The 16,931-nt window shown below is 61.3% G+C and overlaps 1 protein-coding gene across 3 annotated transcripts; it reads right to left on the reverse strand.

The window, feature by feature from the left end:
- Nucleotides 1-1,196: 1,196 nt before the first annotated feature.
- DBNL (drebrin like) lies at nucleotides 1,197-16,325 on the reverse strand. 3 transcript variants are annotated; one of them, XM_040618210.1, is made up of 14 exons: nucleotides 16,215-16,325; nucleotides 15,141-15,196; nucleotides 12,777-12,889; nucleotides 12,138-12,212; nucleotides 11,709-11,855; nucleotides 10,440-10,517; nucleotides 9,674-9,825; nucleotides 8,508-8,562; nucleotides 7,873-7,947; nucleotides 7,643-7,745; nucleotides 6,082-6,231; nucleotides 4,549-4,655; nucleotides 2,979-3,084; nucleotides 1,197-2,376 (listed from the first exon to the last, which is right to left on the reverse strand). In XM_040618210.1, the coding sequence occupies exons 1-14, from the start codon at nucleotides 16,295-16,297 to the stop codon at nucleotides 2,237-2,239; spliced, it is 1,440 nt and encodes a 479-aa protein (XP_040474144.1). In that variant the 5' UTR covers nucleotides 16,298-16,325; the 3' UTR covers nucleotides 1,197-2,236. The 3 variants fall into 3 exon arrangements, with proteins under 3 accessions (XP_040474144.1, XP_040474146.1, XP_040474145.1); XM_040618212.1 differs by lacking the exon at nucleotides 16,215-16,325 and adding an exon at nucleotides 14,747-14,819; XM_040618211.1 differs by lacking the exon at nucleotides 6,082-6,231.
- Nucleotides 16,326-16,931: the final 606 nt, after the last annotated feature.

A 16,931-nucleotide genomic window follows, 5' to 3' on the forward strand; every position in this document is an offset into this window, starting at 1 on the left:
AGGCCCTGTCATTCCCTTCCCCACCCCAAGCCCATGCCATGCCCACAGTGACCCTGTGCCAAGCCCCCCCACCCTCACTGCTGCCATGCCTCTGCCACCTGCACGCGCTCACCACCTTTCTGCTCATGCCCGCACCACCCCATGCCCGTGCTGTGCCACCTGCACCCCATCATCTCCATGCCCATGCTGTCCCCATGCCCACATCATCTTCCTGCCCACCCCACCTCTGTGCCTACACCATTTCCATGCCCACCCCACCCCTGCATCCACATTTCCCCCATCCTGCACCCAGGCTCTGGCGAATAAAGGAAAGGTGCCGAGTCCTACGTCGTGCTGCTCTGGGTGCTGTGCCAGCCCTGGGGATGGGGGGACACGAGAGGACACAGACAGTGCAGGGCTACGGCAGTGCAGGGGCTGTGGCAGCAGCAGGAAGATGTCCCCAGCACCCCGGCGTGACGCCACCCCATATGGCATCCTGCAGGGCCACCTGTGTCATGACTGCACCAGACCTCTGCCCCCTGGGGTGACACCCCCTGCTGTGGTGACAGGGAAGCGCTCGTCCTTGCATGAGTACCCAACCCCCACACAGTTGGAAAAGGTGGGAGATGGCCTGTGGCACCCACCTGGCTGCCAGCCCTGGGTCCCCACATCCCTGGGGACCCCACGTCCCCAAATCACCCGTGTCCCCAAGTCCCTCTTGTCTCCACATCCTCAGTGTCCCTGCCCCACCAAGGTCCCCTCATCCTGGTGTCCCTGCAGCCTCCATGCCCATGTGTCCCTGATGTCATCCCCCCCTGCCATCCCCGATGTCCTCACGTCCCCAAGAACACCCCTAAAGCCCCTCTACATGCAGGACCCCCGTCACTGCTGCTCATTTCTGCCAGCCACTGCCTCCGGCTGCTTTCCTGACCAAACCTCCCTCCCTCATTAGACTCAAATAATGAGCGCTGGGGCTAATTATTTATCCAATTATCCCTGACTTCCTTCCCCCTCTCTGGAGCACGAGCCTGGTCACGGTGACCTGTTGCAAAAACACGTGGCGATTCCCCCGCACAGCTCGGCTTTGCCTTATTAAGATTTCTCGTTAGCGCTCACGGCTGACATCAGGGATGCGTGAGCTCTGCCCGGCCCCGTGCCAACGCACTGGCATTTCACCCCAATTCCTGCCCAGGACTGCACAGATCCTGCTGCATCCATCACCAAAGAAAAGCCCTTTATTGTTGCTGGGAGGGACAGGGAGGGAACGGGAGGAGTGAGCAGTGGGGAAGGAGCCCACAGGACCCAGGGGAACAGGCTCAGGGGAGCCGCTGCATCCCCCAGTGCTGTCGGAGGGGTGGGCGAGCCGGGACCCTCGGCACCTCCAAACCCCATCCTCTCCTTCTACTTCTAAAGCAACACCGAGGGAAGAAACAACACAGGGGGAAGGTGGCAGCTGGGCTGGGCTCTTCCTTGTTCACAGTGAATTTGGGGTGACGGAGGAGGGGAGGGATCCCATGCTCACAGGTTTTGCTGAAAAATTAACTCAAACCACCCGCTTTGGCCTCGCTGGATCTCCTCTGCAGGGGAGCTTGCTCACGCATGATTTACATTCCCAAAGCATGGTTTGGGGAGAGGGAAGGGCAGAGGAAACCCCTCCGGTGGGCACAGCAGAGAGGAAGACACTGGGGCACCTGGGACAGCCCTGGTGTCAGCTCTGGGATGCTCAGGGTGGGGATGGCAACGCCGCGGAGCCAAGTTTTGGCTCTCTTGGTGCTGTCACACCCTGTGAGATGCTAAAATCAGCGTAGTGAGCTTTGTCAGTGAGCCAAAATGGGGAAAGGGGTATCTCCATCGTGGCCACGGGCTCAGAGGGAGCATGGGGGGAGAGGCAACTTGTTCCCTGAAAATGCCCCATAAGGGATTAGTCATCCCCTCCTTCAGTCCTGAAAGAGAATTCACACTCCAAACCAGAGGGAGGAGGGGGAGATCAGCACTGCAGGGGCTCAGGATGGGATGGGACCCTTCATCCCAACCAAGGGCCAGCTATGGGGGATGGGAGAGGGCAGAGAGGAGCAGTGCCTGGGTCAGCCCTGCTGCGAGGGAGCAGGGCAATGGCACTTCACTTGGAGAGAAAAAAAAAAAAAAAGAAAAAAAAAAAAGAAATAAAAGCCACACAGCGTTTGGAAGAATCAGGCAGGAGTCAAACACTCCCAGGGGGATGGAGCAGCTCTGGTCCCTGCAGCCCCTGCCAGCCCCCTTACTCTATCAGTTCCACATAATTGGCAGGGAACATGCCAAAGTGGCCGTCGGGACCATAGCCGCGCCACCAGCCTTCGTCGATCATCTCGATGTTGGTGATGATGTTCTCCGGATCAAACGAGATCTCGGTGTCATCAGCTGGAATGAGGCAGAGTGAGGGAGGGGGTTAAAACCAACCCGACCCCCCTGCCCGGCACAGCCAGAGAGGCTGGGAGTCCCCCCCTGCCTCGGACGACCCTCCTGCAGGGACACACTGTGCCAGGCACGCAGCCCCCCTGACAGCCACCCCTTTGCTTAAAGGAAGGGGTCCGTGACTCAGTTTCCCTGGGGCCGTGCGCTGCTGCAGCCAAACCCCTTGAGAGCCCCCTCCCCAGCAGAGCGGTGCTTCTACGGCCGCGGGCAGCGAGGGCAGCCCAGCCCCACTGCTGTTGCGAAAGGCTGGGGGTCGGTAAATTATAACATGAATATCTGGGTAAAACAGGCTCTGAGGCAGGAGGCAGGGGAGGGAAGACAGGGAGGCAAGCGCGAACAGATGTTAGAGGAAAAAATCCAGAAGCCAACAGCTCCCTTTGCTTGCTTTTCCAGCTCTGATTTGGGTGGAAGACGCTTTACCCAGTGCACAGCCGTGGGAACGCCCAGTGTGGTGGGTGGTGTCTCCAGTCTGGCTCTCCGGGAACAGACTGGGCCCAGCAAAGCCCCCCCCCAGTTCAGAGGCAAAGCCCGAGCCCTGCAGCTCTTACCAGCCTGATAGTCGTAGAGCGCCCGGGCACACAGCCCCTTCCCGGTCAGGTCCGGCGGCTGCTGGTACTCAGCGGCGTAGTCGTATTTGGCATCGTCAACGTGTCCCTTCGGGAAGGAGAGAGGCACGACAGGAGTTACCGGCGTGAACGGTGCAGTGCCAGGCAGCTCGCGCTTCAACAGGCACTGCAAGGGTCTGCAGCCTGGGGGGTCGCCACCCCAATGCCGGCACACGGGGTGCACATCGCCCTGCTCCACTTCTCACGGCCCTGCTTGGCTGCCCGGGCAGACCAGGAGGTGATGCCCACCGGGAATTGCAAGAGAAAACGGTGGGAGGGGAGGAGTCCAACACCGTGCAACACCCAGAGATTCAGATCAGCCCCACGAGCCTCAGAGCATCGCATGCAGGAGACCCCAGACGCCCCCCGGGATAAAAACAGTGGCTCTGGGAATGTCACGCCACGCGTCCCTGCCAGGAGAGAGGAGACAGCAGGCGAGCCAGCCGTGCACCGGGGGAACAGAGGGGGCCAGCTCTCCGGTTTGGCTCACCAACCCACACCGATCCCGCGGTGCTCTGGCCCGGCAGCCAGCACCACGACCAGAAATACCAGAGACCGGCAGCAGACAGCCCCTCTGGGAGCGGATCCGCATCCCTCAGGACCCCTGCTGCAGAGAGCGGCTCAGCACCCCCACATTTAAGTCTGGTGAAGCTGGACCAGCTCCAAGCCCGGATCCCCAAGCGTTTCTCTTTGCTATTTTGAGACCTGAGCTGGTGGCTCTTTACTTTCTTTTTTCTTTTTTTTTTTTTTCTTTTTTTTTTATTTTTTCTTTCGCAGAGGAAGGCTGAGGCAACAGTTCAGCCCATCTCCTGCTCCTCTTGAACCAGCTGGACACTTCCAGACAAATTCAAGAATGAGAAAATTAAGTGTGTTTGAAACGCTTGTGGTTTTGTGAGCAGGGGGTGGGAGGGGAGATGGAGGAACAGAGGAAAGGGAACCAAACAGCCACGACATCTCCAAGGGCAACACTGCAGCGTGACACAACCCCACTATTAGACGCTGGAGAATCTGACAGAGCATGCCAAGAATAGCTGGGCTTTGTCAGCTCCGCTGGTTTGGGACCTGCGAAGCAGCAGGAGGCGAAAGCACTTTGGCAAAGGGGCTGACGAGAGGGTGTGTCCCCCACTCCCCCCACCCACCCACCCCCCACCTCGCAGGGCTCCAGGGACAGGGCGGTGACACCAGCTGGAGCGACCTCAGGCTGTGGGATGGGTGACACGGGGGCTCAGCACCAGCACCTCTCGCTGTCAGCGCTGCGAAGGGACACAGCACCCCAGCCATGTGGATGTGACCTGAGCGTGCGAGAACTCCGGGGTTTCTCAGCTCGCCACAGGTTTTAGCCCAGGCAGCTGGGAGCGCCGGAGGATGCTTGCACCCACAGAGACACTCGTACGAGGGTTCCAGGCTCATCCTAAAAGCTGAGACCAAGCCACCCTCTGTCGCGGGAGGATCCTGGCCAGCTCTCAGGTGCCCTTGTCACTCCAGGGTCCTCTGTCCTCTCCCATGCACCAACCTGAGGGGGTTCTTCATAGATGGCCGAGGGGTCCGGCGGCTCCTCATACAGATTTGCCTCTTCCACGTGGGAAGCTGCGATGCTTGAGTTGTACCCGGAGTCTTGTCCTGCAACAGAAACACATGGCATCTCACCACGACATCCGTCACCTGAACCTCCTCCTGTCCCCTCGCTTGTCTGGCTGCTGCTCCAGGCTGAGGTGCCACCAAACGTCTAGCATGGACACCCTCCGGGTCTCCTGTCCTGCCGAGGGGATGGGTCCAGCAGGCACAAACCCAGTCACGGGGTGAGCAGGGGGTTCGGGAGCGATGAAAAGGACAAGGGAGAGAGTCGGGATCTCTGACGTGGAAAGGAATATTCTTGCTCAAGATGAACTGTTTCCAAGCTGCTCCTTGTGGCGAACACCAAACCTGATGGGGAAGGGTTGGTGCAGAGGCCACGGCCAAGAGCAGCATCTAGCAGTGCCTGTAGCCGGGGGACCGCTGGAGCTCAGCTTGCTGGCCCCCTGCTCACTCCTGCCCCACCGAGTCCCTGGGGTGGACGGGAGTGAAAGCGTAACAAGTCGCTCTGAAACAACGGCTGGTTCTGCTCCACCAAAGAAAACCTATTTCTGGCCGAAGCATTTTGCTGAACTCAATTGCTCCGAGGGTTTGGTTGTGACCAGGTAAATTCTGACTTACTGGGGAAGCAGGGAAATGGCAGCCTGGGGGCTGTCTGCCAGCGCCCACCTTCCTGAAGCAAAGCTGTGGGGCAGCCTTGGGAGAGGGCAGCAAGCAGCCTGGAGAGCCGGGGACAAGCCAGCAGGGATGTGGAATGACACAGCCCTTCAAGGACAAAGCAACACCTCCGTGCCACCCACGGCACATGGGAAAACCTTCTGGATACAGCCAGCCCTCCTCCCAGCCAAACCACCCGAAAGGAGACAGAGCATCCCACCACGGTCCCTGCCGTGCCCCCCCAGCCAGGGCAGCGACGCCTGGGCAGGGGGAGCCCTGCGCCACGGCACGCGCGCATCCTCTGGTCTTTACTGGGATGGCAAAACAGCTCTAACTGCTAGAGCTGGCTGCTGCCCAGAGGGAAATCACTGCGTGGGGGTAAAAAGCCCTCTTTGCTGGGTCTCAAAGGCCTTTTGGAAAGGTCTGGGTGCAAACCTCAAAGCCCCTGCAGCAGGAGGCCTGGAGGGGGCTCTGGGGGTGCACGCAGCTGAATGTCAGCCTTTCAGCCAGGAGATTTCCTCATCCCCTCAGCTGCTGAACCTTCTGCTGAGCCCCAGGAGGAAACGAGGGACCTTTGCACCAGGCAGCAACAACCGGCCACCTTTCCCGGCCTCAGCACCACGCTCAGCCCCTGCCACCCCCGCCACGGCCAAAGACATCGCTGTGGGTTTCTGACCTGAAGATCCGCACGTGTTCTGCCAAGGCATGGAAAAACAAAAGACACTCGGAACCTAACCTCAGCATGCCCAGTTTTGGGGATCTCTTTGGAGAGGCGAGGTGAAAAGCTTTGGTTAGGCGAGGAAGCAAAGCCACACACCTGCTGCGGGTACCAGGGAGGCTGGAGGCATCCCCCAAGCAGAGGAGGGGGCGAAGGAGGCTGGGGCAGCATCCCGGGCAGGAGAGACCGGGGAGGCAGGACTCGGCACAGAGTTCACCTCCTTCTGCAGGAAAGGGCTGCGAAGTTTGCCTGGAAAAGGAGTGAAATGCGCTGCAGGAGCCAGGCAGGCATCAAGGCTTCCATGCTCCAGGTGACAGCTCCACGGATCCCCAGGAGTCAGCCACCAAAGGGTGTTGCCAGACGCTTTTTGCCTTAGGAGCCCGTGGCTCAGTCCTCCTCCTAAGCAGGATTTTCCAGCTCTAATCCTGGTTACAAAAAACAAGTTTGTCTACTGGTTACAGCAGTAGCTGCAGCCAAGGGAAAAAACAGAGAGATATATTTTGGGGGAGGAAGAGTAGCTGGAGGCCACCATTCACCCGGGTCCGACTCTCCGCGGCAGTTTCTGGAGCGCCCTGAATTTCTGGAGCACCCTGAATTTCTGGAGCACCCTGAATTTCTGGAGCACCCTGAATTTCTGGAGCACCCTGAATTTCGCAGACATTGTTAGGATCAGCAGCCGGGAGGGGTACAGCTCAGGCTGGTTGCTCCCAGCCTTCTAAGCCAGCGCACTTTCCTTGGCAGGAGGTAACCATCGGCCGTTATCTCCCCCATCTGTGCTTCTGGGTGCAAACAAAAGCCAAGCAGGAGCGGTAGGTGAGCCCTGCCCCAGCACGGCAGTGAGTAAGCACCAACCTCACTGGCTTTTACCAGTGCCAGGGCATTTGTCTTCCTTTCCTCCATTGAAAAACACCGAATACTAACGAGGGCAACCCCGAGGGATTTCTCACCCTCAGCAATCAGCCGCCCTCTGTGACATTTAAACAGCAAGAAAGACGTTTCCACCCCACCCCCCGCCGCGGCATTCCATCCTGTCCCGCCGATGGCTTGCCTACCTAAAGCAAGTGCGTTTGCCCTCATATCACAAAATAAAAGTGCTTATTGCAAATTAATTCAAGGCACTTTCAAGAAGGCTGCACCGACTGCGGAGGATGTCACGTGCTCTCAGTGACTTCCTTGGCCACTTTCAGCTTTGGTTTTCACAGCTTCCTGGTTTCTGTCCGATAGATCAGACTGGTCTGTTCTAAGGGACGCACTCCTGCTTGGTTCAGCCAGTGAAAAGAAAGTATCAGGTGGAACCAACGGGATAGATTCCAACAGTGGTGCTTTCCTGGCATTAAAATATTTAATTTTCATTTAAAAAAAAAAAAAAAAAAAGTTTAAGCATCAGAAGTGGTGTCGAAGTATAGAAAATTTCCACCTCAGCTGCTGAAAGCTGGCGCAGCCGGCAGCGAGAGCTGTGCCACAGCAAACCACACGAGCCAGGCAAGAGACACCGCTCTGCCCGTGGCAGAGAGCGCAGGGTGTGATGGCAGCTGCCCGTGCTCGGCGGGACGGTGGCCTCACGGGTAACACCCCCCCAGCCACGCTCCCCCATCGCAGCACCCGGGCCAGGAACTGCCCCCCGCTGCCCGCCCTGGCCCAGCGCCGCACCCCGCCGTACCTGGCTGGGCGGCCGCCACCGCGTCCGCCGGCATCGACTTCTCCCTCTGCTTGAAGATGTCGCGGGGGTTCACCGCCCTCTGCGCTATCAGCGACGCGGCCTCCTGCGAAGGCGAAGGGGGCGCAGACCCCGCGGTCAAGGCGCCACAGCCCTGAGACAGGGAGCGGCGCGAGGGGGGAGCCGAGCCACCGCAGCCCCCCGGCAGCGCGCTCAGGCTCCTGGCGGCGTACCTGGGCTTTCTCCACCGACTCACTTCTCTTGAAGCCCTTCCGCTGCCTGGCCTCGTACTCCTCAGCTTGCTCCCTCTGTGGCACAAGAAAGGGTCTGCTACAGCCTGGGTGGGCACCAAGCCAGCGCCCTCCTTCCCCAGCGAGACCCCCGCTCCCCCAGGCAGCCCCCAGGACAGGAGAAATGGGAACAAGGACCAGCCACGGCGATGGAGGGTGCATGAGGAGGAAACCCCCTGGATCTGGGAGATGCAGGAGCTCTGCCAGTCTGAGGATAAGGACTTAAGTTCCCTCCAGAGTCCCCAGGCTCAGAGAGTTTTAAACTCTGCTTTCCCCAAGGCTGCGGCCGGACCAGCTGCCGGGAGCACGCAGCCAGCGTGAGCAGAGATGTAAAGCCAGATCCAACGAAACTGAAGCCCATCCAGCGAAATCAAGGATGGAGCAAGAGACCTGGAGGACCAGCCTGTGGCACCTCCCCTGCCAGAGGGCGTCCATGGGTCTTTCCATGCCCCCCACCCACCACAGCAGTGCCCGGGGGGCTCCTCCACCACCCTCCACCTCTGCACCGTGGCACCCTGCCCCCTCCACTGAGAGGATGTGTGATGAGACCTCGCCATGGGGACAACGCTGAAGCTCACCCATTGCTGCTGCTCCTTGTCCCTGTTCTCTGCCTCCTGCTGCTGCTGGAGCCTCCTGCGGTGACAAATGACAAATCAGGGTTAACGAACAGGCAGGGTGAGTGGTTTGCTCTGGGACCTCACCCTGCTGCAGCCGCACAGGGAAGACCGAAGGCAGGACATTTTCCCATTTCTGGGGCCAGGTGGGGAGCCACAGGCCCCCCTCCGAGCCGTGCGGGGGGAACAGCAAGCAGAGAGGAGCAGAGCAGCAGAAGCTGCTTCAAAGAGCAGGACCAAACCGGGGAAGCCTCTTCCTTCGGGGCACAGACAAAATCACCGGCAGGGACGGGTGAGACAGACTTCCCCACGGAGGCTCAGAACAGGAAGGCAGTGCCCGCGGGAGCCGGCTCCACCGCCAAGAAGGCTCCCTGGGGTCACGCCAGGCTCAGAGAGGAAGGAAATCAGCAGATGGAGCACAATGACCGCCTGGCACATGCCACCTCCTCTGTGCAGAGCTCAGAGCCCTCCACCACCCAACCCAGCCTGCTGGCACCCTGCGGACCCCCGTCCCACAGCCACAGGTTTTGGTGACACTAGCGGGGCACGCGGTGCTGGGGCAGGATCCACAGGCAGGAAGACCCACAGGTGGTGCTGGATAAACAGTGGTTCAGCCAGGGAGAAGATGCTCTCCCCACTGCAGGGGCTTGCTGGGGGACCCCCGGCTGGAGGAGCCCACAGGCTAGCCCAATCAGCTGGGCCAAACCTTCGCCACCGCTCCAGGAAGGTGAGCAAAAGCAAATGCGACACATTGACACGTCGGCACGTGCAGACCGATGCTCGGACCGCACAGCAGCTGTCAGGATGGGACCCGTGGATGATGGTGCCCGAGGGCTGTGCCCCGCAGGGGTGGCTGGGCTAAGCCTGTCCCAGCGCAAGCTGAGGCCGATCCCCGCCACATGCGCTACCTCGAAGGAGGTTTCCTGGGATTGCAGCGGCTGCAGCAGCAGAGAACGCACAGGCAAAACCTGCCCCCGCTGCGGAACAACGCTCCACCGTCAGCACAGGGCAGCAGCCTGGAAGAGGCGGTGCCCAGGGCGCACAGACCACCGAGAGCAAGCTGAGAGATCCCGAAGAGCGGGATGGGCTCCAGGCATCGTCACAAGCACCTGCCAGCAGCGGGGACTCACTTTTGGGCTTCGATCTCATTGGATCTGGCTTTATATCTCTGTTCTCGCCCAGCTGCTTCCTGCAGCTCCCGCTCTCGACGCTCTCTCTCTAGCCGCTGCCGCTCCTCCTCTGCTCTCCTTTTCTCCTCCAGCCGGCGGTTTTCTTCATCTTTCTAATGGAAGACGAGAGTCAAGTGGTGGGTTTAGCTCCGAGAACCCCCCCAGGTCCCTGTACGCTGCACCATGCCACCAGCTGGCACGGTGGATCCCCTGGCAGCTCCCGCGGTGCCTGCGACACTTCCGCAGCCTGAAGCTTCACACACGATTGCTAAACCGCTGTAAAACCCTGCTGCAAGCAACCTGAACAGGAAGCAAATACAGAGCAGGCTCACCCTGCTGTTCCGCCTGGGAGAGCTGCCTTCAGAAAGGTCAAAAAACAGCCCCCCCCCCCAAAAAAAAAAAAAAACGGAGTTTGCCACCCACCGGGAACGGGGTTGCAGCCCAGCAGTCTCCCCATGCACCTGCTCCAGCGGCCCTGAGCCCAAATTAAGATGAGATGAAAAGCATCTTGCTCTTCAAGGCTGATTTCATCCTCCCCTGGCAGCCCAAGGCAGCAGGACCCCTGGAGCCAGCCCAGCTCCCCACCCGCTCGAGGTCTGGATCCCTGACTCTGGGCAGGGGAGCCCACGTTACAGAGGGGGGATGCAGACGGAGAGAAATCTCCAGCTAAATCCAAACGCCTCGTCCTGCTTACGCCTGGCTGCTGAAGAGAAGTGGCAACACTCACCTCGGCTTTGGCCCAGAAATTATCCTTATTGACTCTCTTGATTTCGGATATTGCATTTGTCTTCTGGTAGACGGAGCCCTGAAGGAGGCAGAAGGCGGCACAGGTGAGCAGCAGCCCGTAAGCAATCACCATTTTTGCATTTCTCTGCAGAAATTTGTCCTGGCAGCTTTCTGGCAGCTTTCTCCTGCTGCTACGGGACTGGCCAGCCCCTCTTTGCCTTCCCCTGGCAGCCCCACAACACCAAGGGCCAGCAGGCTGAGTTGAAAGGGTCAAGGGAAGATATTCAGCATAAAGAAAAACTAGACACTTTGTGATAGAATGCAACAGCAAAACCAGCACGACGCCGTGTTCAGCACAGTCTGTGACTCTTTACAAGTTCCTGCAGCCTGACGCTTTGTCCCAGGCTTTAAAGCAGGGCTGGCCGTGGCCCAGCCATGTGCCTGTCACCAGGAATGGGGACTTCCACCCCGGTTTTCATCATCCCCCAAGCAAAAATCAGGTCGCCCGCAGAGCCCAGACTGGAGCAGCCAGCGAATAAGTGACCAGGACACACGGGAACGTGGCACTGCCGCACCAGCGTGGCGCCGAGGGACAGGTGAGGGTCCTGCAAAGCTCCAGTTTGCTCCTCACCCATGTCCCGGAGCGGGGTCAAGCGATTCAGAATCGGAGAGCACGTGCAGCTGAGCTTCTCCCTTGTGCAGCTGAGAAACCTCACTTGCTTGAGGAGGGGGGTGTTAAGACACCTGCCCACAGAACGTTTCCATGCAGACAGAAAGGAAGCCACTGAGATCTCTGGCCTCAACACCTCACAGCACCGCGGGAAGCCTCGGTTTTCCTTTGCAAGCAGGTCAAAATGCTGCTGCACTGACACCTTCCCTGTCCCTCGGCTGCGCCACAGCTTCGGAGGAGCCCCCAGCCTCGCAGATACTCTGCAAATTTTAAAAGCTGGAGATTTTGTGTCTCTAAAAACTTGAATAGAGCTGAGGGGAACCAGTCCTGCTTAAAATCATGGCTGGGTCTACAGAGAGGAGAGCTTAGGCTTTCTGCTTGCCACAAGGACATCTCGCCTGTGCCACCATCCCATGCTCGTGTCCTGATCCATCCTGCAACAAGCCCAAGAGGAACCAGCCCTGGGTAAAACCACCAGCGCTTCCAGCGCCAGCACAGCAGAGCACAGGGAGCCCCTTCCACCGCAGCGTGACAGTGGACCCAGCCTCTGCCCAACTGCAAGCCCAGAGGGACCAGGAAGCCCCCACGGAGCCAACTCACCACGGGAGCCTGAGGGCCTGAGTCCTGGAACTTGCTGCTCTCCTTGTGGAAGTTGTAGTTGGCCCCAGAGGCCTTGGCGACCTTCTCCATGATGAGCTCGGGCTCCACATCCTCCTCCGCACGAGCATTGATGGTGACATGAGCCCCCTGAGCAGGGAGAAAGCCAGCACAGGAGTGAGGGGGTGACTCCAGAAGCCACTAAACCCACCACGCTGCTTTGACAGGTCCTGCCCACGCTCCCGGAGCTCCCAAGGGAAGGAAAAGGGCTCGGGTAGGGAAGCGCAGCGGGTATCGAGCACTCCCAGGCTCTCCTGGCCACCATCCCGCCCGCAAACAGCCCCCAAAGGGCAGGGTGCAGGGTCCCCGTGGCTGGGGACGCCCAGCCCAGTGCCCACTGGTACGGGGAGGATGCCATTAAGAGGACCAGACCTTTAGGAAGTTGGCTACGGTGCTGACGTGGTTGGCACAGGCTCCTTTCCTCACGTCATTCACGCCCTCGCCAGTCTGCAAAGAGAAACCACCGGCACCTGCTTAGCAGAGTCCCACCCCAGGCTGGTTTTATAGCGGCAGCACCTTGATCTAAGCCTGCAAAACATCCACACCGGCCCCGGCCACGGCGAGGGCTCCCCAGAGCTCGCTGCATGGAAAACAGCCCGCTCTGCAGCAAGCACTGCCCAGCGGGACACGGCGAGCCCCCTGCCCAGGGACAACGGCCACACCACAAGGGCTCCCAGCTCCTGCTGAACCTCAAGCGCCTCATTCCACCCATCCCTGATGGGTTTGGAGCCGTTTGCCAGCAGCGTCGCTGCCAGCGGAGCGAGCCACATGGCCAAAGACACAATGGGGAAGTGAGTCCTCCCAGCGTGTTCGCCTGTGTCCGTGGGGTCTGCACCCACAGCAGCGGGCGCGGTACGTCCTCGACGCTGCAGCGTGGGGGGGGGGATCCCCCACCCCAGTGCTGGCTGCCGAGCACTGGGCAACTGAGGTTCTGGAGAGAATTGAGGGGAGAAACAGGGATTTATCTGCAGCAGGTCTCTCTCCGGAAAGGCGGCGGTCTGCCCCACTCACCCAGTTGATGAGGACGTATTTGGGCAGGCCAGAGTTGGGATCCTTCACCCTGCAGAAGGCATACATCACCTTCCCGCTGTTGAGCTCCTCCACCATCTCCTCCAGGCCCCCATCTGCCCCAGGAGAGAAAGGAGAGGGCGTTAAGACAAGCAGGTCACGTACACGTGGTGGGAACGGCCGAGCCTGTGGAGGCTACAGCCTGCTGGAGGTTATTCCTGTTAGACTTGGAGCTGTCCCGCACCAAAAGCATTTCAGACCCCTCGTGCTTAGCCCAGCTCGCCCATTACCCGCTTGGCTGCGCAGGAGCCGACCCTCAGCCCGCTCTCCCCAGTGCCCCTGCTCCGAGCAGCCTTCGCTGCCAGAGCTCCTCTTCCTCAGAGCTTCACTGCAACGAGCACAAACCCACGTATGGAAGGACCCGGCTCCGTAACACAAGGCAAGCGATGCCAGGGCAGGGCGATGCTCACGTGCCCCCGACTAACTAAAGGCTTTAGCCAGCGCAGGCAGCCGCACGCTCTGCCCACATGCTCCTACGCGGAACAGCACCGTGAGGTCTCCGGTGAGATCTCCGCTGCCCGTCACCAACGCGACGAAGCTCAGAAAAGTCCCAAGAACCAGCTACGCCTTGTTCCTGTCCCACATTCCAGGTCCGCCGGCGGCTGCAACGAGCCCCGCTTCATCACACGGGAAGCAGAAATGACAGCAAGAGGCTGGCACGGGGTACGGTCACCGGTCACCGTCACCAGCCGCGGGAGGCAACGGCTGCCCTCGCGCTCTCCTCACGGTGCCGAACCCTCAGGGCCCCGCCAGGCAGGTCTCTGCAGGGGATGCTCCCAGCCCTGAGAGGAGGAGGAGGAGAGGGGAGCCCAGCTCTGTGCGGAGGAAGGCTCAGCAGAGGGTCTGTGCACGGCGGGCGAGCGATGGAAAGTGCTGCGCCGCCCCACGAACTGCAGCGTCGCTCCCGCGAGAACTGCATGCCAAAAAACTACCAGAAAAGGAGGAAAAAGGCAAAAACATGTGCTCTCATTTAAAAAAAATTCCCACAGACCACAATTCCTCCTACTTCGATTTGCCTGACCCCTGAAAAGTGGAAAACAAGCTACTGCTTACAGCCGGTGACGGCAGAGCCCAGCCCGCTGTGCTCCGCACTGCAGCAGGACCCGAGATTGTTTTCTTCTCCACTATTAAATATTTACGTTTCGGCTCTAAATTTGGCACCGTGGTTTCCAAGCCCGGCAAGCAGAAAAGTTTCAGGCTGGAAGCCCGAAGCTGGTCGGCGGCTGCGAGCCCTCGCCAGGCACCGGGTCAGTGTTTAACGCGGGCACGGAGGGACACAAGGGAAGCACTGGGAGGAGCGGAGCTCTGCGGGGGGGTCCCAGCTCCGCAGCACGCTGCCCCGAACCAAGCCGACTCCAGCCTATGAACCACTCGGCGCTTTTAATTTAAACCTCACCAAGGAGCCAGCACCTGCGTGAGCCCCAAGCTCAGATCTTTTCCGTATGACCCTCACGCTTCGACAGCGGCACACCTTGTCTCGGCCCCACAGAGCCCCCGCGGCCGCGGGTCCGTGCTCAGGCCGGCGCATCCTCCGCGGCAGCTCGGAAAGAGCCGGACAGGCCCTGGCACCACAGGCTTTGCCGAGCCCTGCCCTGCCCAGGGACGCAGCACCCAACCGCAGCAGCCAAGGAATGCTCCCAAAGGAGAAGGGTGGCCAGTGAGGGAACACAGCCGAGCTCGGGGGGATGCGGATGCAGAGCAGAAAAACCTGCCTGGATGCGCGGCTTTCTAACAGCTTTGGCTTTGCATCCAGAAGGATTTGTGTGGGAATCGGCAGCCGGATTAAAAAACCAAAAAAATTAAAAAGGTCCCACAGAGCAGGGAAACAAAGAAGGAAGGGCACTTGGGCAGCAGCGAGCTGGAGCCCCAGCCGAGGAAGCCAGCCCTGAGGCGCTTCATGGTCCCTCTGTCACCTTGTGCTGCGGCCGGCTGGGATCTAAAATACTTCAGGGCTGCAAGGAGGTCCAGGGACCCGGACTCCGGATCCTTGGGAAAAGAGGAAAATGCAAGGGAAGGAGAAGGCAGAGCCACGCACGCGCCGCTCCCACCTGCCACCCAGACCCTTCGCTGTTTTCCTCATCCCAAATCTGCACCAAGCACCCCGGCACATGCTCCTGCCAGCTCCCGCCACCAGACCACCCCTCGCCAGCGCCAGGGGTGAGAACAGGCTCGGGGATTACAGAAAACCCCACAAAAAGCCACCCTTCCCCAGGAGGCGCGGGAGCGAGTGGTGTCCCCTGCCCCGGAGCCAAACACCCCCGCGCAGCCCCCAGCCCGGTGGCAGGGGGTCGCCCCCCATGCCCTCACCTCCGCAGCCGGCCACGCGCAGGTCGTTGCTGTTGCCCTCGTAGGTGAAAAGGGCCCTGGGGGGGGGGAGGGGGGGGGGAAGTGGAGGTTTCACCCACTGGGGGAGAAGCCCCCACCTCGAAGCTCAGAGCCCCTCAGCATCTCCCCTCAGCTGCAGCCCTCCCTGCAGCGTGCCCCCAAAACCTCCCCCCACTCACGGGGCACGGCCGGTGCCCCCATGCACACAGCTCCCTTGGGCCCCCCACACCCCCTGCCCCACATCCTGGGCACTTCCTGGTTCCCCCATAGACCCCGCATCCCACCAGACACCCCACGGCGCTGACCTCCCCAGACACCCCATGTCCCCCCAGACACCCCATGTCCCCCCAGACACCCCACACCCCTGATCCCACCTGACACTCCACACCCCTGACACCCCCCCCCAGACCCCATGTCCCCCCAGGTCATCCCACACCCCTGAGACCCCTCCCCAGACCCTGCACCCTCCCAGACAACCCCACACGCCTCATTTGTGTGCGCCACCCCCACACCCCCTGCTTCCCCGCACACCCCACATCCCCCCCCAGGCACCCCACACCCCTGATCCCCCCATTCACCCCAGACACCCCCGCACCCTCCAACTGATCCCCTCCACCACATCCCCCCCAGACCCCAGCCCAGCCCTAATCCTTCCCCCATAACACCCCCCAGGCCCCCCAGCCCCATCCCAGACACCCCCACACATCCTGGTTTCACACCTTCCCTTTACACCCCAGACTCCCGCCCCAGAGATCCTGAGCTCCCTATACACCCCCCTAACACCCCACAGACCCCCATATACCCTAGAGCCCCTCCCAAACACCCCCACAGCCCCCCCAAACATACCAGAGGCCCCCTATACACCCCCACAGGTCCCCCAACACCCCAGAGACCCCCAAACTCCACCACACCTCCCCATACATCCTAGAGCCCCCCTATATACCCCCAGAGCCCCCCCAAACACCCCCACAGCCACCCCCCCCACCCTCCAGCCCCCCTCCCGGCACCCCGTCCCGGCACCCCCCGCCCCCCCTCGCAGAGTCCTCCGCCCCTCACCAGTCGGTGGGGCTCCCCGCCGCCACCACCCGCCCGTAGGCCTCCTGCAGCGCCCGCCCGTTCTTGCCGAGGTTCAGCGCCATGGCAGCGCCCGCTCCCGCCCGCCCCGCGCCGCCGCCGCCCCGCCCGCCGCGGGACCGGCCCCCGCTACCGGCACCGCCCCCCGGCACTACCGGTACCGCCCCCCCGGCACCGCCCCCCACTTACCGGCACCGCCCCCGGCACCGCCCCCGGCACCGCCCCTTGGGACCTCCCACCTCCTACCCACCCCAGAACAGCCACGCCCCGTCTCCAGGCCACGCCCCCAATCCGCTATACCACGCCCTTTGGTCGCCAGGCCACGCCCCTCTCCCGGGGGCACCCCCCGCACGGCCCCGGCACCCGCCTAGCCCGGCCCCGGGACCCCGGCCCAGGGGACCCTCCATGCCGGGGTGGCTATTGAGGACCCCTGGCCAGGGCGGCTCCCGCGGCGACCCCACCCCCCCAGGGCGGCTCCCGGGGACCCCCCCACCCATTGGCGGCCCATGGGCCCCCAACCCAGGGCAGATCTCGGGGACCCAACACCCCATGGTGGCTCCCGGGCCCCCAGGAAGTTCAATGTGCCCCCCAGCCCAGGGTGGCCCTTGGGGTCCCCTGTCCCAGTGCAGCCCTGGGGGTCCCCACAGCCCCGCCACGATGTGGCTCCGCCCCCCAAGACACCCGGACAAAACGTCCATG

This window comes from Falco naumanni, chromosome 19, assembly GCF_017639655.2.
Source record: "Falco naumanni isolate bFalNau1 chromosome 19, bFalNau1.pat, whole genome shotgun sequence".
Classification (NCBI taxonomy): Eukaryota; Metazoa; Chordata; class Aves; order Falconiformes; family Falconidae; genus Falco; species Falco naumanni.